This window comes from Lissotriton helveticus, chromosome 12 (genome assembly GCF_964261635.1).
Source record: "Lissotriton helveticus chromosome 12, aLisHel1.1, whole genome shotgun sequence".
Classification (NCBI taxonomy): domain Eukaryota; kingdom Metazoa; phylum Chordata; class Amphibia; order Caudata; family Salamandridae; genus Lissotriton; species Lissotriton helveticus.
Genome location: NC_136073.1, coordinates 809,540,793 through 809,568,730, shown reverse-complemented (window position 1 = coordinate 809,568,730; position 27,938 = coordinate 809,540,793). Strand labels below are relative to the sequence as shown.

The 27,938-nt window shown below is 46.2% G+C and overlaps 1 protein-coding gene across 3 annotated transcripts in view; it reads right to left on the bottom strand.

Moving 5' to 3' along the window:
* Positions 1-27,938, bottom strand: part of PKLR (pyruvate kinase L/R) — an 86,133-nt gene that overhangs the window by 13,937 nt on the left and 44,258 nt on the right. For all 3 annotated transcript variants that reach the window (XM_078670015.1, XM_078670016.1, XM_078670014.1), the window contains exons 6-8: positions 26,396-26,666; positions 9,722-9,872; positions 84-236 (exon numbers count right to left, since the gene is read on the bottom strand). In XM_078670015.1, coding sequence (XP_078526141.1) covers positions 84-236; positions 9,722-9,872; positions 26,396-26,666 — 575 coding nt within the window. The remainder of the gene's footprint in view (positions 1-83; positions 237-9,721; positions 9,873-26,395; positions 26,667-27,938) is intronic.

The window sequence follows — 27,938 nt, the reverse complement described above, 5'->3', positions numbered from 1 at the left end:
CAACTTTACTTACCCCGCTGCTTCATCCTGAAACCTGTGGCACATGACAGAATATCTTTGAAGTAACTGTAGGTAGCACCTACCGCGTGTTGCATGCAGACAGCCTCCACTGGATACAATCCCTTGGCGGTCTCTCCGGAGAGCATGATACAGTCGGCCCCATCCAGAACCGCATTGGCCACATCGCTGCTCTCAGCTCGTGTCGGGCGAGGTTTCTTGATCATACTTTCCAACATCTGAAAGAGAGTTTGAAATGTGTACTTAAGGGGTGATTGCAGAGCAACCAACTTCTGGACTACTTCAGCCCAAGCAAGAAACTTTTATTCTTTTTTAATATTCTCCTCTGTATATAGGTTTTAGTCTCCTGCATTTGTATTTATTTTTTGTTCACTGGTATTTTTCCACATTAATTTTGTTTTCTATGACAATATGAATTTGCAACTTCCATAATTGTAGGCTGGTCACGTGGTTCTGGTAAGGCCATCAATAAGACATGAAACAATCGTTTGATAGAGGATTGTCGGTGTGTGTTGTGAGCAACTCAGTTTATAAAGTATTAAGATTCAAAAAGTTTGGCAATGTTATTTTAAAAGTAGACCGTGCTCAATCTAGGAATAGATCTTGGTTGAGTTTTGTGCAGATTACGTTTTACTTTTACTCTATATAAGTGTGTCGGGGAATTAACCGTCCTTTCATCGGTCAGAGCATAGTGCATTTTATACAAACATCTCAACCCATATTGCAATGTTGGGCGTATGAGGAGGTATTTTTAAGCTAATTTTATCCCTGTGTTTCTATGGTGTTTGTTTGTAGTGCCTGTGATAACGCAGTTTTGGCAGCGCTTTGCCAACTAGATGGCTTGATGCCAGATTCTGCACTATTAGAGGGATTCTGCTTTGGGTGTGTTGTCCAACTGAATTTATAATAAAGACGAAGACGCCGGCATTTCCAGTCCGCCCAAATCTTTCCGGGCGGGTGGACACAGAGGTCGGCAGACCGAGATTTTGCAGTTTTTTGAGCCAGAGGGGCTGAACGCTGAAGTGTCGGGGAGAGCAGCGGGGGGAGCTGCGAAAAGGCGGAAACATGGTGCAAACGGGCCGGCAAACAGGCCGGCGGTAGTTACCGTGAAGAGCGGCAAGCAAGCAAGTGATGCGGTAAGGACGGCAAAAGGGCAGCGTTCTACAGAGCGCTGCAATCCGAGCCCCTCTTCTGCCGCTGCGGCCGCTAGCTCCTGCTCCCGCCACCCCCGCTGCCGCACCACGCACCATGGACAAACCTGCTCCTCGCTCCCCCCCCCCCCACGGTAGCCATCTCCTGCATTCTCCTGCAGCAGCAGCGTCTAGCTGCACCCCAGTAGTCTCGGCGTTTGCAGCGGGGGGTCACAGAAGCCTGGCGTCCTAGCCAGCACGTCGGCGGGTGCCACCAGAGCTGCCTGTACCGCCTGTGCTGCCATTCTGCCATTCCGCTGGGAACTGCCAATATTCATCCACACCCTTGGAGAGTGCACGTGAGCACATACGCGGCAGGAGTCGCCAACCTTAACACAAACACTAACACCTCATCAATCTGAAGAGCGGTTGAGAGGTGACGTGGTGAGACCGCTGAGTGCAGGAGGCGTATTTGCCAGCCCTGCCAACCTGCCAGCGGAGCATCTCCTCACCAGTTCCACCTTGTTAGGCTAGCGAACGGTCGGTGCCGGCCCGCCGGAAAGCTGACGGCGGAGGGAACGGGGCGCAATCGGTCCGCCATGAAGTCTGGAAGGGAGAGAAAACCTCCAGTGATACAGCCTAACAAACAGAAACGGAATAACACAAGTACATCCACAAGCCCAGCGCCACCCGGCACGACCAAGTTGACCCCCTGCGGAACAAAGGTACCCAAAAATACAATCGGGTACGAAAGCTTGCTGGATGGAACCGACAAAGGACCCAACACCAGCCAACTTGATGATAAAGCAGAAGGACTAAAACTAGGAACAGAGGACACTCCCGCCTCAACACCTGAAAAGACCGGAGACAATAAAATAAAAAATAGCCCATCCCCAAAACAAGGGGGTCGCAGAAGTCACAAAAGGAAAAATAATCAAAAATTAATTAAACTGCCAGGACACCACAGTGATGCAAAATACAACTTTCAGCCAAAAATCTATACCAAATTCAATTTCCTAAAAAACCCAGGGAATGCAATCTACTCTTCAATTGATTCCATTACTGGCCTCAAAACCCCTCTGCAACCGGCCAGCGAGCCCAACGCCTATCCCGCAACTACAAGCCACACTACAGCGCAAATTCACACGGCACCAATGCCAAAAGAACCAACGAATAAAACCGAATATGGAGCAGACAACAGGGGCAACCTGGCACAGCAACACACTAGAACACCGTCAAAAGAAGATTGCACCAGCCAGGCACTCCCACAAGCGGGACGCGCAGAGGAAATTCGACTAACAAGCTCACTACAGTCACCCGACATATCGAACAACCAAGCAAAAAGGGAGGACGGGAACTTTGGGTCTCCAAGAAGCAACCCGCATCACCAGTTTGCAACAACAACCCCATCCCTACCCATTCAAGATGCAGTACCAGAGGAGGAAAAAATCTGAGAAATCGAAGACCACCAAGTACAAAACACCCACGTAACTATAGAATCAAAGTTTCACAGCAACAAAAGGACTTCTGACTTCCTAGAGCAAAAACCAGATCATGAAATTTCCATATCGACTTCCTCACCAACTAAGGATATGACCTTCCTGACCTCGGAAGAATGGATTGACCTGGAGACAGCCTACAACGGCAGACAACCCACAAATAATACCAGTGAAGAAAGTTCACACCCGCCTCCAGAGAGGATCATGGACCCAGTGAATACTTTTTGGATCACTTCTTAATACAATACAGCCATCTTCTACGGCTCTACAGTATCAATCCGATCAGATGGACCTACAACTAACTGTCCTGCAAAGCTTAGCAGAGGCCACAATGGGGATAGACAGGAAATTGGCAGACCTGAATGGACTCATAAAAAGAGGACAAGAGTCAGTCAAACTAATCGAAATCGACAGAACTAGCTGTACCTGCTAGTTAATAATCGATAAGTTATCATCATTACCCACGATGCTGAGCAACCTTTTGGATGAAGTAAAACTAAACATCATAAAACTCCCCCAAGCGGAAGTCAGGTTGGAGAGGCCTGACCTAAAATCAAACGTGGAGCAGCCATCTCCAACAAAGGCAGGACCTCTAGAAGAAATTGTCGATATGCAAAAACTCAATTCGCCGGGGGGGTCAAACCTAGAATGTCACCCCCACTGCAGAAAAGACCACTCAAAACACTCTCACAACAGGACAAACCAATGAACTATGGAGCCCACAGAACGCACGGGCTCGTCAAAAGCAAAAAAGGAAGGGGCGAAACAGAAAGGTCAACGAGGGCTGCAAAGGAGAAAACTGGAAACCCACAACACCGGAAGGCATGAGGCCACCAGCAACTGGTGAGCTTCAAAGAAATGGCAATCTCCACCCACTGAAATCATATAGATGGACTAGGAACCCTTACCTCCAGCGCGGGTCCAATAAACCAACCAGAGAGAAAACAGACAGTAAGCAGAAATGAGTCAACTGGCCAACTCCGAACAGAGCCGGCACTTGGGCAACCGGACGGCCACTCGAGGGCAAAGAACAAAAACTCGGAGGAAGAAACAGAAGATAGAGATGACCCAAAACATACCAAAGACAACTTGACACTGAATAATTCTACAACATGGAGTACCTGCAAGAAGATGATGATGACATCTAGCAAAGCAAATCTTCAGACTCCATGTATTGAAATCACCGGAGACAAGCATTCTAGCGAAAAATCTCAGTGGGTTATTTCAGAGCACAAAGCAAACGACCATAACACCAAACCCTCAGAGGGAACACACGAAACTAAGGAACAGCCCTATCAGAAAACGTTGCCCCCAAGGGAAATCGATACAGAAACAATCTTCTTCATTCCCGAATACAAATCGAAGGGAAGAGTAGACATCTTAAACAGGGGCAATATACTAAAGTTAATCAACTTAATAGACAACCTAAAATCCATAAATACCTCGGACTTGCTTTTAATTGAATTCCACCCAGCAACACACCCACAAGGGAACGAGATAAGGGCCACGTGGAAAACCAGGGAGGTAGCAAAATCAATCATGGAGAATGCTTCCAGTTTCTCCCAGTGGGGAATCCAGCTCGAACCAGAAATAAAACCAGCTTACCCTACCCCGCTACTCGAAGGACGGAAGGAAGAACGACCCCCACCGGTTAAGTCAATACTCAAAGGGGCACGAAGCTATTCCCCAGGACGGGATAAACACCTGGCAAAACCGCAAAACCCAATGTTTCAACAAACAGCCCCTTGTAAAGAAATAATAACTCGTACAATAACAGGGAGCGACACCAACTGACAAACAAAGTCAACTTCAGCCACCAAAACTGTGGCTTCCTTCAATAACAAAAACAAACTCAGTATTTGTAGTTGGAATATCAACAGACTAGCCGACAAATTAGAGGACCCCGAAATACTGAGCTACTTGCAAACCTTTGACTTGATTCTCCTCCAGGAAACATGGGAGCCCAACGACATAGCCCTACAAGGATATACAGCTTGGACACATCCGGCCGGTAAAGAATCACAGTACGGCCGCTGCTCCGGTGGCCTGGTAATCTTCGCATCAATACCAGTTATAGGAGAAATCAAACCGACAAGCATAAACATCACTCCACCGAACGCAATACAGGCAATAACACTCAAAACCGATAATAACCATGGAAGTAATCAGTTACTTGTAGTAAATACATCCATCCAAAGAATAAGCTGACTGGGTCAAATGAACTAGTTCAAGAATTAACAAGACTCAGAGGATGAGGAAACGGACAACATACTACTGGCCGGCGACTTCAATCTCCAGCTATTTGGTGGCCCGGCAACTGACGACATGACACAGGAAATGGACACAGTATGGAAAATACCAACACAATCAACCCCCTCCAGATACAAACATAGCAATACCGCTTCACAGCTAGTAAAAGCTCTAGAGCAACTGAACCTGCGCGTTCTCAATGGACGATTCAAAGAGGATATTCCTCCAGCACCAACATACCACTCGTCAATTGCCTCATCCTACCTAGACTTCATGCTAGTTACACTCCCGTTGTACGACAAATTACAATAATTTAAGATAGGAGATAGAGCTCAGAGTGACCATCTGCCACTAGAAGCTCACCTAGCTCTGACCTCTAAGACCGAAGCAACAGAAACAAGAAGTATGTGTACAGAACATACCGCTAACTACAAGCGATTAAGATATAAGGTCACGGATATGGAAACACTAGCAATCAGTGCAAAAACAATAATACAGGAATTATCCTATAGAACCAACAACCCCCTTGTCCTCTGGGAAGATTTTACAGCGGCATTAGGAGTAAAACATGCCACAGCGAAGAAAACTCAAAAAGGGAATACCACAAGGCTCACGCTGGGCAAAGTAACAACAGCAGAAACAAAAAACATCAAGGTCGAAATAAAAAAAGACCCTCAGGCAACTGCGCCAAGATTCAAACAACATGGAAATTCAATTACAGCTTCGGAGGTCAAAAGCATTGCTACGAAAGAAAACTTGGGAAAGGAAAAGGCAATTGAATGAAGAACTCTGGGCTAAAATTTTACATAATTCAAAGCAGAAGAATAGCTCTAGTTTTTGGAAGACCATTCATAGGCTTCAACGGCCAGAACACAACATTATCAACTCAGAAATACCGGAATCTGTCTGGGCCAACTATTTAACAATTCACTTTAATACAAGTGACCCTGCAATGAAGGAAGCCGTAGGGGTTGATTTGGAAGAGGGAGCTCTCCAACAATTGGACAAAACTGTTACACACACCGAAACAGCAAACCAAGTGCTCAAGAAGAAAATAACCGGGCCCCACAGTCCAACAAAGGCAGAAGCTAGTCCAATGATAGTTGAGCCTAGAAAAAGTGAAAACGAACTATCAACTCTGGAAACAACAGACATTATTCTTAAAGAAATCTCTAAGGGAAAACTTGAGGGGGCTCCAGGACCAAACGGGATCCCCCCCGATATTATACAAACAGGATCCAGCTTTTTGGAGCACTATTTTGACCCCAGTATTCAACGAAGTAAGGGAAACAGGAATACCACCAACATCTTGGAGCGGCTCAATAATAAGCCCAATATACAAAAAAGGTGCAAGGATCGATCCAAGCAGCTACCGTCTGATTGCCCTGATAGACGTAGAGGCAAAGTACTACGCAGGCCTCATCTTGAAGGACCTAACAACATGGGCAACAAAAAAAGAACATCATCCCAGCTACACAGACGGGCTTCCGTAAGGGCCAGGGTACCCTAACAAACAGCATGGCGTTAACCCTATTGTTCGACGCAGCAAAAACAGCAAAAAGTTCCCTGTTCGTGTGCTTCATCGATTACAGCGCCGCATTCGACCACGTAGATCGGCACAAACTATGGCGGAAGCTGAGCTCATGGGGAATCCCTGGCCCCCTGCTACAGCAGCTGGTTATGTTACATACCGATACCTGGGTCCAAATAAAACTGGGATCTGGCACACACCTATCGAGAAAAATAAAGACCAGCAAAGGACTAAAACAGGGCTGTGTCCTAGCCCCAACGCTGTTCAATCTCTTCCTCGCGGACCTGCCCGAAGAGCTAAAGACAGTTACATCACACGCACCTCGGTTAGGAAACATCAAGCTCTCAAATCTGCTTTATGCAGATGACCTGGTCCTCATTAGCCGGTCTCCAATTGGCCTCCAAAACCTTCTGGATAGAACTAATGCTTTTTCGAAAGCAAATTCCCTAACAATCAATTTGAACAAATCCAAAGTCATGCCAATGAACCACAACAAAAAACGGAAACCCGCATGGTACTTGGACAACCAAAGATTAGAACTGGTGACCTCATAAATATCTAGGAGTCATAATAGAGGGCAACGGCTCCTTCAAACAACAACTAGAGGCCATTAGCCGGAAGGGCATGACTTTCCAATTATCAACAAGGCCCCTGCAGAAAGCTCTCCCTGACAGGACATTAGCGCCACTTCTACAGGTAATAAAAGCCCTCCAACGGCAGCGAATCAATGCGAGGCAAAGATGCAAGTACTTTGGACAATACTATCAGTCGAGCATATAGGGCAATTTTCCACCTCCCTAAAAACTCCTCGCCCGCTCAAATTCGTCTCGAATTTGGACTGCAGAAACAAACTGTGGAGAGGAAAGGCCAATTTTTAAAAAGCTGGCGCAAAATTAAAGACGCTGAGGAAGGATCGCTAAACGCCAACCTATGGATTGAGCTCAACGCCAAAGAAAACTCACCTGCAAGGGCCTACCTAACAAACTCATTGGAGAGCCTAGGTCTAAAAACGCTTTGGGAAACGAGAACGGATTTTGGGACCTTTAAAAAAGCAGTGTCGAAAATTGTCAAACTGGTCTCCTCACTTGAGGACAGAGCCACCCTAACCAAGAGAGCGCACGGATGGGTAGTGCTTGAAGGGTACAGAACCACAAAGCCACAAGAATACCTATCAACGGGCCTTACACAAAAAACAAAAAATAAGTTCCTAAACATGCGCTTAGGCAACATACCCATAGCACGTCATCTGGCACCATGGAAAAGGCCAAATCCATCAAATGCCTGTCACCTTTGCCAATCTGCGAAGGAGGATCTTATACACATCATTTGTATTTGTAAAGCTCTTATGGATATAAGGCGCTCCATGCTTCGGCCTCTATGGAACCAGAAGGGCGTAAAAACCTGCAGGCAAGCAGTAATGCTCTGCTTCAACCCCGAAGAGACTCAGTTAAACTGTAGAACAGTCGAATACTTTGATCTAGTGGCCAAAAAACTAAATGAAATTACACTTGGGCGGGACAACCCTACCGCACCAGGAGAACAGTAGACTCCCTTAACGGCCTTAAAAGTAAAAGAGTCAGAAGTAATTAAGCCAGAGCAATCAGAATAAAATATGAAATCACTCACAAAACTAATTGAAAAGACAGCTGGGTGAAGCTACGGCCTTACAACCAAAAGAACAACAATTATTAAGGCCAAGACTAAGAGGAAAGACTCATTAATTTACTATGGACCCCCTGTGATTTTAACAATGTGTAACACCTTTTTGTAAAACCTTTTTTAAACAGTCAATGACTTTTTACCTATTGTGAGTTTTTATTAACTGTGCAATAAACAAATTCTAATTCTAACTGTGATAATTTGTGGTTGAAGTTGGTTTGATGTTGTCTGGTGTTACTGTGGATTATAGAAGGTTGCTTTTCAAACAAGGATTAACAAAGATGTATTGGGTGCCTGTGGCAAAGGTTGTCGATAATGTACAGAGTGTGTTGGTTTTGACCAAGTTTGAACTGCATAAAGCAGTGTCTGTATACTTCATCCCACCAACTTAAGTCACCGACAGGTAGCATGAGTTGCCTAAAACCTATTAACTTCTCCAGTAAGTTATGGGTGCATGCTGACATAATCACAAGCGGATCCAAATATAGGACACCTGTAGAGTTCATGGACAACATTTTCCATTCAGTATCTTCAGTGGTTGTCAAGGATGAGAAAATCTGTCACAACGTTCTCCTGAGATTAGGAGCTAAACAAATGACAAGCAACACAGTAAAACCACACTGGAAGGCAGATGTTTCAAATAGCTGGCTTTGGGAATTTTTAACCATCAAGGACCTCGAAGTAAAAGAATCTCAAATTCTATGTCCACAGACATCAGACCAACCAGCATGCCCTACACACAAACCATCTACTTTCAGACATGATCTAAATACACAAAAACCTTCAGTCAACTTATTACAGCAAGCTTCTAGCTCCTTGCCACAAGTGATTTTAATCTCAAGGACCAAAAACGAATTATTTAACCTTGCAGAACAGATAAATTCAAAGAAGTGTTTGTTAAGAAAAAGATATGAAAACAAACATCTCTACAAGCTGTAAAAATAGCGGAATATGTTCAAAGACCTCCGCTTTAAAAATACAAATTCTTGAAAATTATACTTAGTCTCAGCAGCAATGGGTATAAACCGGATACTGTTCAAATCAAAGTACACTAGCTTCACCAACTTTGCAGGAAGATCCCTTGCAAGTTACTGAAAAAACTAAGGAGAAGAACACAACTACCAAGATAAAGGACACTTCTTATCCAAAGACAGAAGCCATGCTAGCTATTTTTGAGAATTGACAAAAAGTGGGACAAGAGCATCCGTCCACACATTTCAGGCTGCAACAGAGTAACTACAACAGGCAATCGTTGCATTCAAAATTTCCCAAAAATGTTCTTATGTTGAATGTAATAACCTATATCCAGAACAGTCGCACCCAATTTCTGTGGGCGAGATATCAGCAAACCAGTTCTAATCTTACATTCCCAAGGGTATATTCCTGAATAAACCTAGGAGTTCGAGTCCGTAGGCAGGTTCCACCTTCTGAACTAGGTCCATTGAAACATGGAACTCTCAAGAGAATGTTGCAGCACTAGAATAGTATTTGAACTTTCTGCACCAAAAAGCCACTGCTGGATGAGTTTACAGACTAAGGTCATCGGACAACCAAATAACCTCAGCCTTTAGCCAAAGAAGCAAAACTCTGGACTATTACAAGGGACCCGCCAAACTAGGTTCCTTGGAACAAACCTGGGTGGCACAGATGACTGGCTTCCCAGCCCGATTGCATCGGCCAATCATCATTTTCTGAGCCAGGAAGACCTTTTCGGCTGGGATTTCAATGCCTAGATCACCACGGGCCACCATGATACCATCACTGGCTTCCAGAATCTCATCAAACCTGCGGGAGACAGAAAAGAAAATGCAATTTAAAGGATAGAGGTCTAGTAAACTAAATCTACAAGAAGATGACTATTGAGAGAGTGCGCATTTAGATCTATGAAGGAGACACCTATAGCAAAGGCACACCTCTCCACACGGAGTTAAATAACTTCACAAAACAATGTTGATGTAGCTGTAGAGGGGTATATGGACAGAGATTCAGGTATAGAGGCATCAATGGAAACATTTCTTGACAGGTATACATTTCTCTTTATTAAGATCCAGCACAAGATACTGAGGGCATGTGGCATGAAGGAGAGAGTGATCTTTAAAGAAAAAGTAATTTACAGAGGCTTTGAGAACTAGGAGTCAATGCAACTCATTGCATAAAAGTGTCAAATGATATCTATGAAGAGGGATCCATTTACAAGACTGTGAGGAAATGTAACATTTACACTGCTTTATTGAGAAAAACTTCTGCAGACAGATTAGAAAGTTACATAAATAAAGGTCATAGGGAAGTTTTTACAAAGAATGGTCCAGAGAGAGAAATAAGTAAATAGAACAGATCTATAAAAAGAGACCTCTGTAGAGTGGAGAAGTCTAAAGCATTCTATGTGGAGGCAATTACAGAAATAAGCCTACGTGGAGAAATACATGATTGGAAAGACATGCATGGAGAGATATGCTTTATAATAAAAAATAAAAAACTTGTGGGGATGGGTATAAAGTGGTCTACAGTGATTTAAGATGTATGGTGGCTATATAGAGATACTGTTTTAAGGCATCTGCAGTGAAATAAGCCTCTATTGTGAGAGAGCAAGGTGTAAGGTGATCAAGAATTACCAACACACAACTTTAGACTACTTTTAATGAAATGCAATGCTGCACAGCTCCATCAATTAGCAGCAAATCCAGACCTTACAGTAGAAGGTAAAAAAATGTCCACGTTTGTGCTGCAAAATTTTCTAATCCATGCAGCAATGTCAAGGGAGGGGGGGGTGCTGCATAAAGCTCAATAGTAGAACTGAGTAGGTTAAGAAAATCTAGTATGAAGACAAAACCTAACAAGTCGGGACTCCACACCATCAGGAAACGGGTAGAGTATCACATCCAGAGTGAAGACGTAAAAATGTTTTATTCAGTGGGGTTAAAGCCCTCCACCCTCTAATGTGCAGGGTGAGGGAAACTCACCACTTTCTGGTGGTGGGACAGGGGAATGAGAGGGGGGGAAGAGGACAGAAAGCCACACTGGTTAAGGAAAACAGACAAAGCACTTTGGTGGTGAACTCTGGCATAACTTTGGGAGGCATGAAAGATGAATGACAGTAGTTCCATTGCAGGATATTACGCGACATTTTTTGGTTAATACAATTTAAAGTACCTTTACATTGGGAGTACCTTTAATTCACATCTTTAAAAGTGTCTGTGTATGAGCACACACACACACACATATTTTCTGTTTCCCTGAATCAGACCTCCACGCTAAGGCACAAGGAAGAGGCGGCACAATAGACCGATTGAGCCACAGGCCAGCAATACATTTTTTCTACCACGAGGAAGTGCTGTGTGCAAGAATATGGCATACACATCTGCCAATTTTTTTCATTACATACACCCAATTAAAATGGTTATACTCTTAAATATATTTTGAATGTAATTTGCATCTACTTAAAATGAAATTTCCATTTAAATAACCAATCTTTGTAATTTTAATTCATGACTAGGTTGAATATAAATACATTTTTATACACACACACACACACACACACACGCACACACACACACACACACACAGTCACTGTACGACTCCTTGTCAGTGCAATTGCTCACCCCCAAAGTGAGGCCTTCTCCTGAGCCCCTGCACTCTCGAGTGCTGGTGTTCGAGGCCTTCCTCACCCGCAGGTTTTACCTGCGCCTCATCCCTGGTGGTCCAGTGGACCTCGGTCTTCTTTCTCTCACTCCGCTCTCACCCAGTTTTCACTTGTTTTTCACCGATTTTAAACTCCCCCTTTCACTCCCCCTCTGTCTTTCCTCAGTTTTCACTCGTTTTTCACTGATTTAATCTTCCCATCTCACTCTCCTTCTGTGTCTTTCCCGACTTTTCTTGCACCTTTCAATGTCTCATTTCCGGTCTTTCCTTTCTTTTTGCCTTTTCTGCTCGTTTTTCCCTGCCAGTGCTGCCCTCCCTGCTCCTGCCTCCCAGCTGTCCAGCTAACCCCGACCCCTACTTAATGGCGGACACGGGCAGGCCTCAAAGGTAGGCCCATCTGCACCCGTCCACTACCCGACCGTGACCAGTGCCAGGAACCCTGGACCTCCTAAACGCCAACGCTATGACCCAGCAGCACTCCACGCTCTCAAGCCAGGACGCAACAACAACTGCAAGCTAGCATCACCAGCCGACACCCACGGACCCTTCAGCTGTCACCGCTACCGGGAGCACCACCAAGACCACGGATCTGGCGCAACCCGCCCGCAAGACCACAACCCAACCGAAGACCCTGCAATGCATCCTCCTAAACGTCCGATCCCTCCACAAACACGCCACAGAAATCTGGGACCACCTCGACAGCACCCCCCCAGACGTAGCGTTCACCAAAGCATGGGCCAACACCACCTCGGGACCGGACATCGCCATTCCCCAGGGATACACTTCCACTTTCCACTTTCGCAGAGCCATAAAGACATAACTTTTTAATCAGTAACTTGCACCTGCCTTTCTTCTGATTCCTACGATCAGTTCAACGGTAGTGTCTCTTTAGCGCCGGGAAACCCTTATTGGGTAGCTGTCGCGCTTTATAAGCCTAATAAATAAATAAATAAATAAATAAATACATACAAGATCTCCAGGAAAGACCGCCCCACACGCCCGGGAGGAGGAACCGCCATCGTCCACAAATCCAACCTTCGCCTGAGCACAGTCCCTGACGAGCCCACAGACCTGATAGAACACCTTCACTTCAAGATACAGGCCAGCCCTACCACCACGCTCCGAGGAACCTTCATCTACCGACCCCCTGGACCGGACGGACTTTGCCAACTCCATCACAGACATCTCCGCGCATGCCATAGCGTCCACCAACTACACCCTACTTGTAGACCTCAACTTCCACCTCGAAAACCAACTGGACCCCAGCACCACATCCCTCCTGGACAACCTCCACAACATTAGACTCCACCAGATCGTGACCGAACCCACGCACTCATGACACACCCTCGACCCGCTCTTCACAACAGGTAACTCCCATCACCTTCAGCCACACCACCAAATCCCATGGACTGACCATCGATGTGTCCACTTCACCCTCAGAACACCCACCATCCACAGACACCTGCACCTGCTCCCACGAAGAAACTAGACCAGAATCACTGATGACCAGCTAACCTCATCACTCAGCAACTCCACCCCAACCATTGCGGTAAACAACAACCCCAACACCGCAGCCTGAACCCTGCACAGATGGATCTCCGACAGCGCCAACACCTTAGCCCCCCTCAAGAAAAACAACACCCCTCACGCTAAGAAAGCCAGATGGTTTACCACCGAACTTTGAGAGTCCAGACACACTTGCTGCTGCCTCGAAAAGGCCTTGAACACCAAATCCACCGAAGCCTACAAAAACTTCAGAGCCGACACCAACGCCCACAACCAAATCATCAGAAAAACAAGGAAAAAAGCGATTGAAGACAGAATCTCCACTCATGCACACAACAGCAAAGAACTCTTCAACATCATCATGGAGTTCGCCCAACCCACCAGCAAGTCCACTGACATCCCTCCCTCACAAGACCTCTGCGACAAACTCCGCACCTTTTTCCACCACAAAATCAAGAGCATCTAAAGCAACTTCGACGAAGACAACCAACACACTGAACCCTCACCCACCACCCCAGACACCCAGAAGCCAGCAATCGACAACTGGACAGCCCTCACCACCGAAGTCCCACTGAAGACAATGAAGTCAAACCACTCCGGGGCCTCCACGGACCCCTGCCCACACCACATTTTCAACAGTCGCCAACACCATCGCACCCATGCTCTGCCACACCATCAAACGCTCCCTGGCAACCGCCACGTTCCCAGACGACTGGAAACACATCGAGGTCAACCCCCTCCTGAAGAAACCCATGGCAGACCCCACCAAACTCAAAAACTACAGACCCATCTCCCTGCTCCCGTTCCCAGCGAAAGTCATCAAGAAAGCCATCCAGCCAACTCGCCACATTCATCGAAGAGCACAACATCCTCTACTCCTCCCAACCCGGCTTCAGAAACAAAAACGACAGTACGGAAACTGCCCTTCTCGCTGCAACAGATGACATCCACACCCTACTGGACAAAGGCGAAACAGCAACCCTCATCCTCCTCGACCTCTCAGCAGTGTTTGACACAGTCTCTCACCGCACACTAATACGCAGATTCCACGGCGCAGGGATCCAAGACAAGGCCCTCAACTGGATCTGCTCCTTCCTCTCCGACCCTACACCTACCGAGTCCCTCAGGGGTCCTCCCTCAGCCCTACCCTCTTCAGCGTCTACATGGCTCCGCTTGCCCCGATCGTCAGAACCTACGGACTCAACATTGTGTCATAAGCAGACGACACCCAACTCATCCTCTCCTTATCCAGCGAACCCAATACTGCCAGACAATTCGTTAAGGCATGGAAGCAGTCGCCAAATGATTGAAAAACAGCTGCCTACAACTAGACCCCAACAAAACAGAAGTACTCATCATGGGCCCAACCCAGACACATGGAACGACACCGGGTGGTGCCCCCCCCCCCCCCATCCTCGGATGCCCGCCAACCCCCACGGACAACGCATGCAACCTGGGAATTATCCTCAACTCAGAGCTCAAAATGGACCGCCAGATCAACTCCATCTCGTCCTCCTGCTTCCACACCCTCCGCCTTTTAAGTAAGACCTTCAAATGGATCCCCCTCGAACACAGAAAGACCGCCACTCATGCCCTGGTCACCAGCAGACTACTACGGCAAAGCACTCTACGCCGGAACAAAAAAAAACCTCACCCGCAAGCTACAAAACATCCAGAATGCCGCTGCAAGACTGGTCCTCGACCTGCTAAGACACTGCCACTTCTCCCAGCACCCGAGCATACTCAACTGGCTCCCCATCAATGCTAGTCACCTTCAAGATGTTCACCCACACCCAAAGGCCTTCCACGACACCGGACAAACATACCTGAACAGCCGACTCAAATTCCACGCAGCCCAAAGGACCCTACGATCTGCCCCGCTCTCCTACGCTGTGGTCCCACACACCAGAAAGACCAGATCGTGAGGCTGCTCCTTCTCCTTCCTCGCAGCCCGAGCCTGGAACGCCCTGCCGCTCCAACCTCAGACAGACATAACTCCCCATCTTCGCAAGAAACCTTAAAATCTGGCTCTTCCCCTGAGCCGCGGTAAAGTGCCCAGCTGTTCTGCGACAGTCCTGCTGTAACGCCAACTGGCGCAACCGCAAAGGACACCAGGTGCCGGTTTTTGGAGGAGAAAGTAGCTGAAATAACACTGTTCAGCCCTTTACCACAATCCACTTGGATATAATAATGCGCAAATTGAACTGACTAAACACGGCAGCTCACTTGAGGAGAATCGAGCACTACGAGTACCACAGGCCATAGAGTCGACCACGCCCAGAGGGCGGGAACTAATTATCAAAAGCAGTGCCCAGAGAAATTGCAGTGTGCTGTTCAGTTTAGCCGAGAGCCCCTGATGAAATGATGAACTCATGAAACGCGTCGGGCTGAAGACATTTTGTTGGACAGAGCTGACCGGTCACCACGCTCCTTCCATTAAAGAGGAGTGGCTGAATTTACTTGGTGTTGGGTCTTTACTATAGCAGGAAACTCTTGTTGGTGGATAGAATTATACACACACACACACACACACATATACATATACATATACATATACATATATATATATATATATATATATATATACACACATATACACACACACACACACACACACACATATACACACACACACACACACACACATATATATATACACATATGGCATTTAAGCTGCAATGTATTTTCAAGACTCTTTGGAAACAATAGTATTTCTTTGTTTTCTATGACATGTGATGGCACTCTTGCACTTTAAATGGGTGGTCAGCCTCCTTGACGCTGACATGTGATCAAGGCTATCTCTAGCCGAAACGCGTCATGGCGGACTGGTGCTGGGCTAAACTCTAAATAAAGAAAAATTTGCACCTTCTTGGGTCTCGCTGGTTCCTGCTTGTTCGTGTGGCTGCCTGTACTGCGCTTGCCGGCTTTGGGAACTAAACATACCTCGTATTTACATCCGGGACTGCTTCCTCGGATTTTGCGAGACCCCTCCACGTTCTGGGCAAGCTGCGGCAAGAAGCAACGTTTCTTTGGAACATTTTCAAAATCTCCGTGTTGGAGACGTCGCCACGCCCCAGGGAAAGCGGAATTGTTTGTAGGCGTGCTGAGGAAAGACCGGAAGTGGTTCAGGGGCATCGGGTCAGCGTTGGCTGGTTGGGAATCCTGAGCTCACCGAGCGAGTACCAGCAACGCCACGACGGACTAGCTGCAGGATCCCCTGTGTGGAGTTACAGAGCCGACTCCGTGATACATTGTCTGGTAGGAGCGGCAACTGTTTTGTGCCTTTTGTTATTCGCCCATAGCTACGCACCATGTCCGCGGACACGTTAAGGGGGCGTATGGAGGTGTCCAGGGGCATGTTTACGGACACCCCGGCCGGGGAGTCCGTTCCTAACACTAGTACTAATGCGGTGCCCGAACATAGTACCGTTATAAAGGATTTATTCAAGCGGCTTGAAAAATGCAGCAAACGCGAACAATCCAAGTGGTGGGAATACCCCTCTTTAACGGGCTACTTAGAGGTGGGGCGTGTGCCGCGTGGATTGCGCAGCATGCTAGCCCCCTCCTACGAGGATCCTGACCCGCTTATGCTAACAGATTGGGCGCATTGTAACCTCGAGAATTCGAAACGCCTAATGGTCATACTTGTCCAGTATGCCGAGAGCGACCGAGTTAAGCTCTTGGATGAAATTGCCCTAATAAAATGCGGAAATTGATAAACTTCCTCCCTCTCCTGAACTTACAAAATATAGAGAGGAAATGACTATATGTCTCAAACGTGAGGAAGATATCATTATAAAGAGGAAGGCGTACAAATTCCAACGCGACAGGCTGGATTATGAGAACGGCCAGATTTTCACTTTCGCGAAAAAGTATGACAGCATTAAACAGCGCAGTGCTAACAACACCACTACCGCCAACATCACCACAGGTACTACAGCAGTCACAGGGCAGACTGAGTTGTCTTCATTCTCAGGAGACAGTTCGCAACCTGAAAGCGAGTCTGACACGGAAGCTCGACGCCAAGCACGGTCGGGGTTTCGGAAATTTACCCCAGCGCAGGAAATAGAAATGGTCCGGCAAGACCGAAAGTTAACCCTGCGCTCAGGAACACAGGCAGCCGCCGCCAGCGCATCAACAGGAAACGCGCAGAGAGGCGGAAAAGTAGCAAGCGCCGCAAATGCAGGGGGAAGACAAAGGAAACCTCGCTCCAGATGGCAGTGGAACAAAGCACAGCCAGCTCAACCACAGCAGTAGAGACTATCAATGACTCCAATGCTAATGTTCATGCTGTCATCAATTTAACCGATATTGCTTTTACTCCAAATAAGACATCCATCTTAGCTTTGGGATTAACATACAGTCCACGGTGAGATTTCGATTATGCTACAACTAAGATAGACATATTCAAGTATGTGCGAAAACTTAAATTACGTAAATATCATGCTACACGCACAATATCGAATTCTAATACAGCCAGTGGGACTAATGATGTTGCTGTTCGTGTCCCCACTATACCCAGTGGTAATAGCGAAGCAGTTATCTTGGGAGCAGCATTAACACAAGAACTATTGGAGCTTCATGAGGAGGAATTTCCCTGTCATATGGACAGTCAGACAGCACTTTGAGGTGAACCATTCCCGGCACTGTGCCAAACACCGTTTAAACCGAAATCCAAATTTTATCCTTTGATGATTAAGGACAATGTGGATACCTTTCATGAACTTGTCACCACACAATTGAAGCAATTACAGATCAGGAATGCTCATGCAACTAAACGTTATTATCACAGGGACAATGAGTACCACAAACTGATAAAGAAGCTCATGGCCAACAAGCATTTGATGGTAAGACAATCTGATAAAGGCGGCAACGTGGTCTTATGGCCAAGTAAGATGTACTTGGAAGAAGCTCTCAAACAACTTAACGACAGGGACTGTTACAGGCGTATTACTATGCAAGATGCTTTTAAAACCAGGAATGAAATTTACTTAAAACTTTCCGCCTGGAGGAGTAAAGGCCTGCTTACTATGGATGAGTACAAATTTCTAAAGAAGGATCATCCGGTTACCCCTGTAATTTATTTCATTCCGAAAGTGCACAAGGACTACCATCAGCCTCCTGGCAGGCCCATCATCTCTGCATGCAACAGCCTGTTGGAGAACATGAGCAAGTACATCGATTTCTTCTTACAAGACTATGTAAAAGGCTTGCCTTCCTTTATCCTTGACACCAGTGATCTACTTAGGAGACTCATTGATTTCAGATGGAATTCCAATTATATTCTGGTGTCCATGGACGTTACTTCATTATACACCAGCATATTCCATCAAGATGGTTTCAAAGCTACTCAACATTTTCTTGGGAAAAGAGAAGCTTGTTTTCAGAAACATTCGAAAATGTTATTAGACATGATCTCCATATGTTTAGAAAATAATGTTTTCCTATTTGCCAACCAGCTATTCTTGCAGACCAGGGGGGTGGCAATGGGGGCCTGCTTTTCTCCCAGTTACGCCTGCTTACATATGGGGTACTGGGAGGAGCAGGTCCTCATGAAGAAATACACTGCCACCATGAACACCAAGGTGAAACTCTGGTTTAGGTACATTGACGATCTGTTCCTAGTTTGGGATGGTACTGAGAGTGAAGTAAGTGAGTTTATACAAGAGTTGAATGTCAACAATCTCAATATTCAATTCACTAGCAACGTCAGTACGCATTCCATTGTGTTCCTGGATGTGGAAATCTTTGTCCAGGACGGTAGCCTCCACACCAAGCTATACCGGAAGCCAACAGCGGGCAACACACTGCTGCACGCTGGTAGTTACCATCCAGCACACTTGATACGGAGTATCCCCTATGGGGAGATGCTCTGCATCAGGAGAATTTGCAGCAGTGAAGAGGAGTGTCGCCTGGCTCAATCTCACTGTAGGGCTAGATTTCTCCAGAGGGGTTATAAACCTGGAACCCTAGACAGTGCCACACAGAGCTAATAAAATGGACAGATCTGCACTCCTGGGCTCAGGAGTGGCACGACAGCAGCCACCTGTCCATAGACCATGTGAGGAGACCAGGTTGATTATAGGATACAGTAACCAGCACAAATGTATCCATAAAATCATTAAGGATAACTGGTCCTTAATAGCCAGTGATCCTGTTATTGGCCCTGCCATGCCCAAGTACCCCAGCATTACATACCGCAAAGCACGGTCTATGCAAGACAGCTTGGTTTCGAGCAGCCCTGAGGTATCCACAGGTTCATGGTTAGATGACAGCAAGGGATTCATTAGGTGTTCCACCTGTAAAGCCTGTAAACATGGCATCAGCAAAAAAGAGGTTAGTACACCACTTTCCCCATTCCCAATTAAAATCAAGCAAAAACTAAACTGCAAATCTGAGTTTGCTGTTTATGTTTTAGAGTGCCCTTGTGGGCTTAGATATGTGGGCAGTACAAGTCCACAAGCGAATTCTACAACATCTGCGTGCTATCACCAATGCAGATGTGGCTTACCCAGTAGCCAGGCACTTTGAAAAAACTCATGGGAAAGACGCCTCATTGCTGAAGTACTATGTGATAGATTGTGTTCCTCCCCAGAGGAGGGGAGGTGACAGAGTCTTTGCTTCGTAAGCTAGAGACCCGTTATATCATATCACTTGATACCAAGTCACCGCAAGGGCTCAACATTGGGGAGGATTGCCACACCTATCTGTAGCAATTTTGGTTACTTTCTGGTATGCACATTGCACTTTCTTATCAGTACTGTGATTGCCCTGTATATATTGTATTTAGACTAGAGGAATGATATCTCAACATGCATCCTGGACCCTCTTTGACCTAAATCTTGTAAATGATCTTTTATAGATCCATGATTTAACTATTTTGCACTTCTTTTTGGTAGCACTTTATTGCCATATGACATGTTTTTGCACTAATTATGCGTATTTGCACATAACAGCCTGTACTTTTACCTCAGAGTCAGTATAAAGCTCACATGGGCTCAATATCCACTCAAGTTACTGAATCCATGACAACACGGATTTGCAGATATGTTCTTACACAACTTTCGCAGTTATTTGTCTCAATTTGTATATATAACTGTGGTTTTTGGATTTTTAAGGCAATAATATTACTATTTATAAATATTTATTAGGCTCTTAACTTTTATATTCATTTTAGAAGTTTTTCTAGTCGTTGCCATGAATTCTAATAATTATACTTGATTACTGAGGTTTTATAAATTGTGTTTGTAATATGTATTTTACTGTTATTTTATCACGATTTATTGCTGTGTATATTCTATGTGCGAACATTGGCATTTAAGCTGCAATGTATTTTCAAGACTCTTTGGAAACAATAGTATTTCTTTGTTTTCTATGACATGTGATGGCACTCTTGCACTTTAAATGGGTGGTCAGCCTCCTTGACGCTGACATGTGATCAAGGCTATCTCTAGCCGAAACGCGTCATGGCGGACTGGTGCTGGGCTAAACTCTAAATAAAGAAAAATTTGCACCTTCTTGGGTCTCGCTGGTTCCTGCTTGTTCGTGTGGCTGCCTGTGCTGCACTTGCCGGCTTTGGGAACTAAACATACCTCATATATACATATACATATATTAAAAATACTCATACATATACTGATGCACAAACTTATGCCTTACACATAAGCAAACCAATACAAGGTTTAACATACTTGAGAACCTTCTTGACTGTAGCAGATTAGATTAAAAAGAATTGTATTAACATTTTACATTTAATCGTGAATGTGATATGCATGTGAAAAATTAAAGGCTTGATTACATACATTTTTTTTATTTGAAAAAAAAAAAAACATCTAATATAATAGTTCTTTCAATGTTAAATAAACTATTCTAAATCTATTCATTAAAATAGTTTAAGTGAATTTAAATTATTCATTTATTAAATGTATCGATATTAACTTAGTTCCAAGATATTATCGCTTGTAAAGTAAAGTACTCACAATGTAAGGTAAAATTACCAGCGGTGTAATGACTTCAGATGGAATATCAATGAAGTAATTTTTGCATAGGGGCATGACTAAGCAGACGATTAAGCCGGACATGCTCTGCTAGAGCTCAGCTGCTTATTCCCCCTTAATCCGTATAATAATCCGTCTCAATGCACTACTGGGGCCGCTAAACAGCTCTACCAAACCCCAACTAGACCCGGGACATCCCCTGAACTTTAGGGACACAGAGGTGAGGAGAAACTGAGAAGCGATTGTGCAGCGGCGGTGAGGCCTACAGCGGCAGTGAACGGAGCGCAACTTCGTGGCTGCACCACACTTCGGAGACTGTGCCACACGAAGCGCGAGTGCGCCACAGCCAGGACACCCTCCTCGCCCCCCCTCACTGAGGGTACATCTCCAGCGACAGCCGGGGTTCTGGAGAAGGAGCGCAGGTAACTGCCAACCCACAAGTTAAGCGGAGGGGGCACCGCAACAGAGGACACCCCGCCACGACGGAAAGACTGCACGGACCAGCCGACAGGGATCCCTTCTGTGAGTAGATACCCTGGCAGCGCGGACGTGGCAGCATAAGAGGTGACCTCGATCACAGACGGCGCTCGATGGGCCGCACTGGCGTTTTGAGGTAAACGTGTTGCGGGATATGGCACACACATTCAGCCCTTATAACGAACCGGAGCGGAGGGGGGAGACAAAGTCACTGGGGCTGGCCGCGGTCCTGTGGGTGCCGGGCCACAACAGACTAAATATTGCCTAAATAACTTGCCCTTGGACAAACGCTGCAGAAAGGGTGTAACACGCTTTTTCACAGACCCGAGCCCAGTGGGCAGAACAGTCGCTATGGGGGTGGTGCAGTAACGTGCACTATGGACAGAGCTTCCGTATCCAGGACTACTCCCTACCAAGATACCCACCCAGAAATGCGGCATAAAAAGGTCTAGCAATTGGGCACAGGATTAAAACACGGAGACGTCTAGCCATTACAACACTAGATTAGGCAGGCGGTTTCTGCCACACGTCCTGTGTGCGCCATATGTCGCACAGAGGCCGTCCAAGGACTGGAGGTCCACCGACTCAACCTCCCCCTAACCCGCGCAAGATTGACAAGGTAGCGATTGACAAATCTCTTGCATGTGGAACACCGTAATCTTGCAGACAGGACATCTGTGATGGAAGTCACAATGGCGGAAATCTCCCCACAGGCGAAGGCCGCTGAAAAACATCTAAAGGACCTCACAGCCTGGGTTGACTTCCTTGAGAATCGAGTTGAAGACGCCGAAGGACGATAAAAGAGGAACAATGTGCACGTAGTGGGGCTTCCGGAGGGTGAAGAAGGAAAAGACAATTGCCTACACAGAGAACTGGATCCGCGATCTGCTACCAGAGGGAACACTCTCGCACCACTTTGTCGTTGAACGTGCACACAGGGTGCCGAACAGACCTTCGCCTCCAGGTGCCAACCCACGACCATTCCTATTATGTGTATTAAACTACAGGGACAGGGATGCAATCCACCAAAAACTAGGAAACTACAAAAAGTGCAAGTGGGAAACAGCACAGTTGCTAGAGAGGCGTTGCTGCCTTAATTATGCCACACACTCTGCACGCACACAACACGGGCGAGAAAGCTGGCAGGCTCCTGGTGTGGCTTATTCGGCAGAACGACATACTTTCACCAGTTACATCACTCCGTTCAACACAAGGCTCAATACTACTATATCCACAGAAGGACAGCCACCACGAATTTACAACACACTACACCATGCTATACAAATCTTCAGTCTCAGTCAAGACTGAAGAAATTTGCAGGTACCTAGCAGACACCACCCCATCACACATAATGCCCGAACAGGGGCTCGAACTTGATGATCCCATACTCCTGGATGAAATCCAGGCAGGCATACAGACCCTAGCCACCAGCAAAACCCCAGGCCCAGATGGTGCACCCGCGGAATTTTACAAGGCTTACGCAGACCGGCGCTGCAACTTAAAAGGGTATACAACACCGCATTAGCAGACTCCCTGCGCTCAGCCACGCAAAACGAGGAGCTCCGGATCTCTCCCTCACTCCCAAAGCCTGGCAGAGATCCAGAATTGCTGGGGTCGTATAGACCGCTGGTGTGTCTTAATAGGGACAATAAGGTCCTAGCATTAATAATCGCAGCGAGATTGGCCCAGTTGTTACGGACCTTGGTTCATGCAGACCAAAACGGTTTCATCCCCACCCGGAGCACAGTGAAAAATATCCGCAGATTTTTCAAGATGCAACACTAAGCCACAGAAACCTGACTATTCCTGGAAAAGGCCTTTGACTCACCTGAAAGGCCCTACCTCTTTGAAGTGCTATGCGGGTATGGGTTGGGAGACACATTCCTCAACATGATTGGACTACTTTACATGCGGCCCACGGTCCGGGTGCGAACAGGCAGTCTGATAGAGAGCATACATGTCTATAGAGGCACCACACAGTGCTGTCCCCTGCCCCCACTTTTGCTGGCGGCAAAGCTTCGCAATGGGGGTGGGGAATTGGGGCATCTAGCTGGGAGGTGGTTCGCAGGCGGTCGCCCTCTACGCAGATGTTCTGCTATACCTTAGGGACCTTCACTATATACCCACCACCATAGCGGACGCTACTGAAATTCGAGAATATGTCGGGCCTCAAGGTAAACTGGGCCAAGTAATGCCTGTACCCCTTCAAGGGAGAGACGCCCCATCCAAATTTGAGAACAAACAACTTTCCCCTCCACTGGCAGCCATCCACTTTTAGATACCTAGGCATTTTTGTATACCAGGACCCCGCAGATATCTTGGAGGGAAACCTGACCAGGGCCTTATCGTGATGGCAGTGCCTAACATGGAGCTGTACAACCTGGCAGCACAATTGCAATAGGTGACGAAATGGTTCACAGGACTAAATCTAAACGACGCGCCCACATAGCTACCGCCACTGTCCCAATCTCAAGTCTATCTTCTGTTACACCGTATCACCCATTCTCCTAGTCCGCCACAGGCCTGCCTAGCTCTTGACCATCGCTGCTAGAAGTAGTTTTTATCTTACCACAAATACAGTCCCTTACGCTCCACTGCTCCACTGCTGGGAACGCCCAGAAGAAGGACAGACTCCTCTGCCAGAGTGCTCACACACTGGCACGCTGCTGAGCTACACACACTGGGCGACCTGTATGCTGAAGGCACCCTGATAACCTTTGATAGATTGTCCGAGGAATACGATTTGCCAGCAGGCCAGTTCTTGCTGTATAACTATCACAAGAACATACTCATCGGCTTGGGTAGGGGGGACATTTACACCAAACCGGACATGCATCTCTTGATTCAATATCTGCATGTCATGGGCAATGGATTGCACATAATACGCTGGTGAATGCGGTATTCCATACAACACAACCTATGGTAGCCTTGCGCACAAAGTGGGAGGCAGACAGGAGTCCATGGACAGATCACAAATGGTCAGGATCTTGGCAAACCCGATGCAAACACATAGAAACTTCAAATTCAGACTCATACAAACGTATATTACACTTAGGGCGTACCTAGCCCCAGGTAAATTGAACAAATATTTCCATGTCTACCTCAGCATGCCCCGCTGCCTGCAGACAAACGCAGATCTTATACACATGTTATGGGCGTGTCCTTCTCTACAAACATACTGGCAGGGAATAACGATACTTGTGTCATGCACTGATGGACCCTCACTGCAAACATGGGAGGCATGTATATTGGGCTTCTACCCCAGATCAAAGAAGCACAAGGTCACCTCTAGGTTTACAGACCTAGGACTCAGAGTTGCCAAGAGGCTAGTCACTAAAAGGTGGAACCGAAACCCCCCTGTCCTTAACTCCTCCGCTGCGCCGAACGTTCCGCGCTGGTGCGGAACGTTCTATTGCGCGGGCGGGGCCGGAACGTTCAGCGGACGTGCACAGCACTACCGAGGTAGTGCACGCGACGTCTGCTGAACGTGCGCCGCATTGAAGGGGTTAATAGTTGGAAAAATTCACTGGTGGTGTGGGAGCAGGCAGAAAGCACGTACTTCCACAGGGAGGAAATAGTTGGTCTACGTAAATATCCCATTGTGCAATACTGGGATGTAATGCTTGCGGAGCTGAAGCTTACAGACAGGGAAACCAAGAGCAAGCCCTCACAAACTACAGTATGACCGGACTCAGACGGACACTCAAACACACCACAACACAGGTTCAGGATAAGTCAAACTAAGGAGTGGGCAGGGCTGGAGCAGATGGGAGTAATATATAAGGTGGAGAGAGGGGCCCGCCAACACATCTTCCCCAGCACCGTGAGGAAGAGATGGGAGATAAACACTTAGCCATAAACACAGTGAGCAGCTTACATCACTTGCTTGAAATGACTCAGGCGTTACGGACTGATGTTTTTTCTTTTGTTGTTTGGTTGACTATTGTGTTACATGTGCATCAAACTGCATTCATGGCAGGCACAATGAGGCTTTAAAGGAAGAGGAAAAGCCAGATGGGCAAATGGACAAACTACTACATCGGGCAGGATTAGGATCTTATACAGTCATTCTAATGTACTTACATCTGCTGCCCACAATAATCACAAGAGAACTACTGCGTATTAATATTGTAACAATGATTTCCCTTAACCGGTCAACTGAGCCTGAGCTGACAAATTTGTATATTGTACGAATGTATACATGGAAATGCTAGCAGTGTTCCAGGATGTTGGCAGAACTCTACCTCCTCTGTGTTTGATATTGTATATATAAAAAAATGCAAATAAAGATACTTTAAAAAAAAGTAGTCATTTTTGCATGCTGTGAAAGACTGCTGCCAGGCTAGCATGGGAAGGACACCACATTGGGGTTGAGAGGAATTAGGAGAATCAGTCGGGGCGGGGGGGGGGGGGGTGTAAAATCAACACACTGGGAAGACAATGGCAGCTTGTGGCGGGTGGGGAAGGAACCATAGCAAGGTGGTGGGGAAGGACAACCGGATGGAGACCCCATAATTGAATAAGAAGAAGTAATGATGCCACATTTTAAAGTAATTGTCAATAGAACGGTGAGAGAAGAGACCGCAAAGGTGAGAGAAATAATACACCACATTTGGTAAATACATAGCACTGGATGGAGAAGGAGACATTAAACTGGATTTGCAAAGACCAGAACTGAAGTCTGCTTACTTTCTCACTCCCTCGTGGTTCTCAATCTTGCTAATGATCCGGATGTTCTTGCCCTGCTCACCAAGCACTTTCCTGATTGACAAGACATCCTGCGCTTTGCGAATGAAGGATGCAAAAACCATATCCACCCCCTGTTTGAGGCCAAAATGAAGATCTGTGATATCCCGTTCAGACAGAGCTGGAAGGTCCACCTCAGCACCAGGCAGGTTCACCCCCTTCCTGCTGCACAGTACCCCGCCATTCTCCACCTCGGTCAAGCAGTAATTGGGACCTAAAAAAATAGGAATAAATGTATGGAGTGTATAAGAAAAAAATTACAATCCAAATGATAGCTTCAGAGAGGGCTTTTCAATGTACCTTCGAGCATCACACAATGACAAATAGAATGGACCTCAATCGCTATGCAGAATAACTTGTGCAAAGCAACTACCAAGAAACCTTCAAATACTTTGTGGTAAGCTAAAGAGGTCACATAATTGGCTGTTGTATCCTATTAGCTATCTCTATGCTCTATACAAAGAAGTCAATTTAATATTACAAAATATTGTGCAAAACACAGCTGTATTGAAATGGTCTGCATGTACCACTGGCCAAAATGACCGCTCATCGAGTTGTAGGCTCATTCTAAAAACAAGCATTTGCAATGCAATAGGTCTCGCATTAGGAAAGTTTGAGCTATTGGTATTGTAAATGGCAAAGTTTTTATTTATGTTTTTTTTTTTTTAAATAGCTAAATTAATAGCTTTGTCATTTACAATGCCAATAGTTATATCTTTCGCAAATGTGATACCTATAGCATTTGTAATGCAATATGTTTTGTATTTACATGACTTCGATGTATTGATATTACAAATAACAATGGCGTTTAATTTTTTTAAATAACTAATACTTAAATAAAAGTTATTGTAATTTATAATGGAAATAGATTAAACTTTTCTAAAGAACTTTTGTGAAATTATGTTCAGTGTATTTTATTGTGACGAAAATCCAAGAACAGAAGTGAAATATTAACATCTTTTTGTGACATTTGCAATAAAGCTTGAAACATTGATAGCGTATATTTGAACCAGTTGTTGTTGAATGGTTGCACAGATTGATTCTGTGAGGAAAGACAACGTCCTTCCAGACAATGTATTTCACAAAAACAGAACAGTGCTTAGAAGCATTAGGGAGCCAAGTGAAGCATTCGTTGCAGTTTTCTCTTACCTTACAACAACTGCGAGGGCAGGGAAATCTTCGCTAGAGCGCGTGCTGCAGTCCGTCCAGAGCTCGCGCCGCCGGCCTGCGACCAGGAAGTCAGGCAGGCCGGGACAACCGGAAACAGGAAGTAGGAGGGCGGGAGCCTACCCCGCCTCCCACGGAAGAGCCGCGATTGTTTGGAGCACCGGAGCCTACCCTGCGCCCCGGAAGCCGGTGAGTGGGGCTTCGCCTTGGTGTGGGGGGGGGGGGGGGGGGGGGGGGGAGGGGGTGTGTGTGTGTGTGTGTCTGTCTGTCTGTCTGTCTGTCTGTCTGTCTGTCTGTCTGTCTGTCTGTCTGTCTGCCT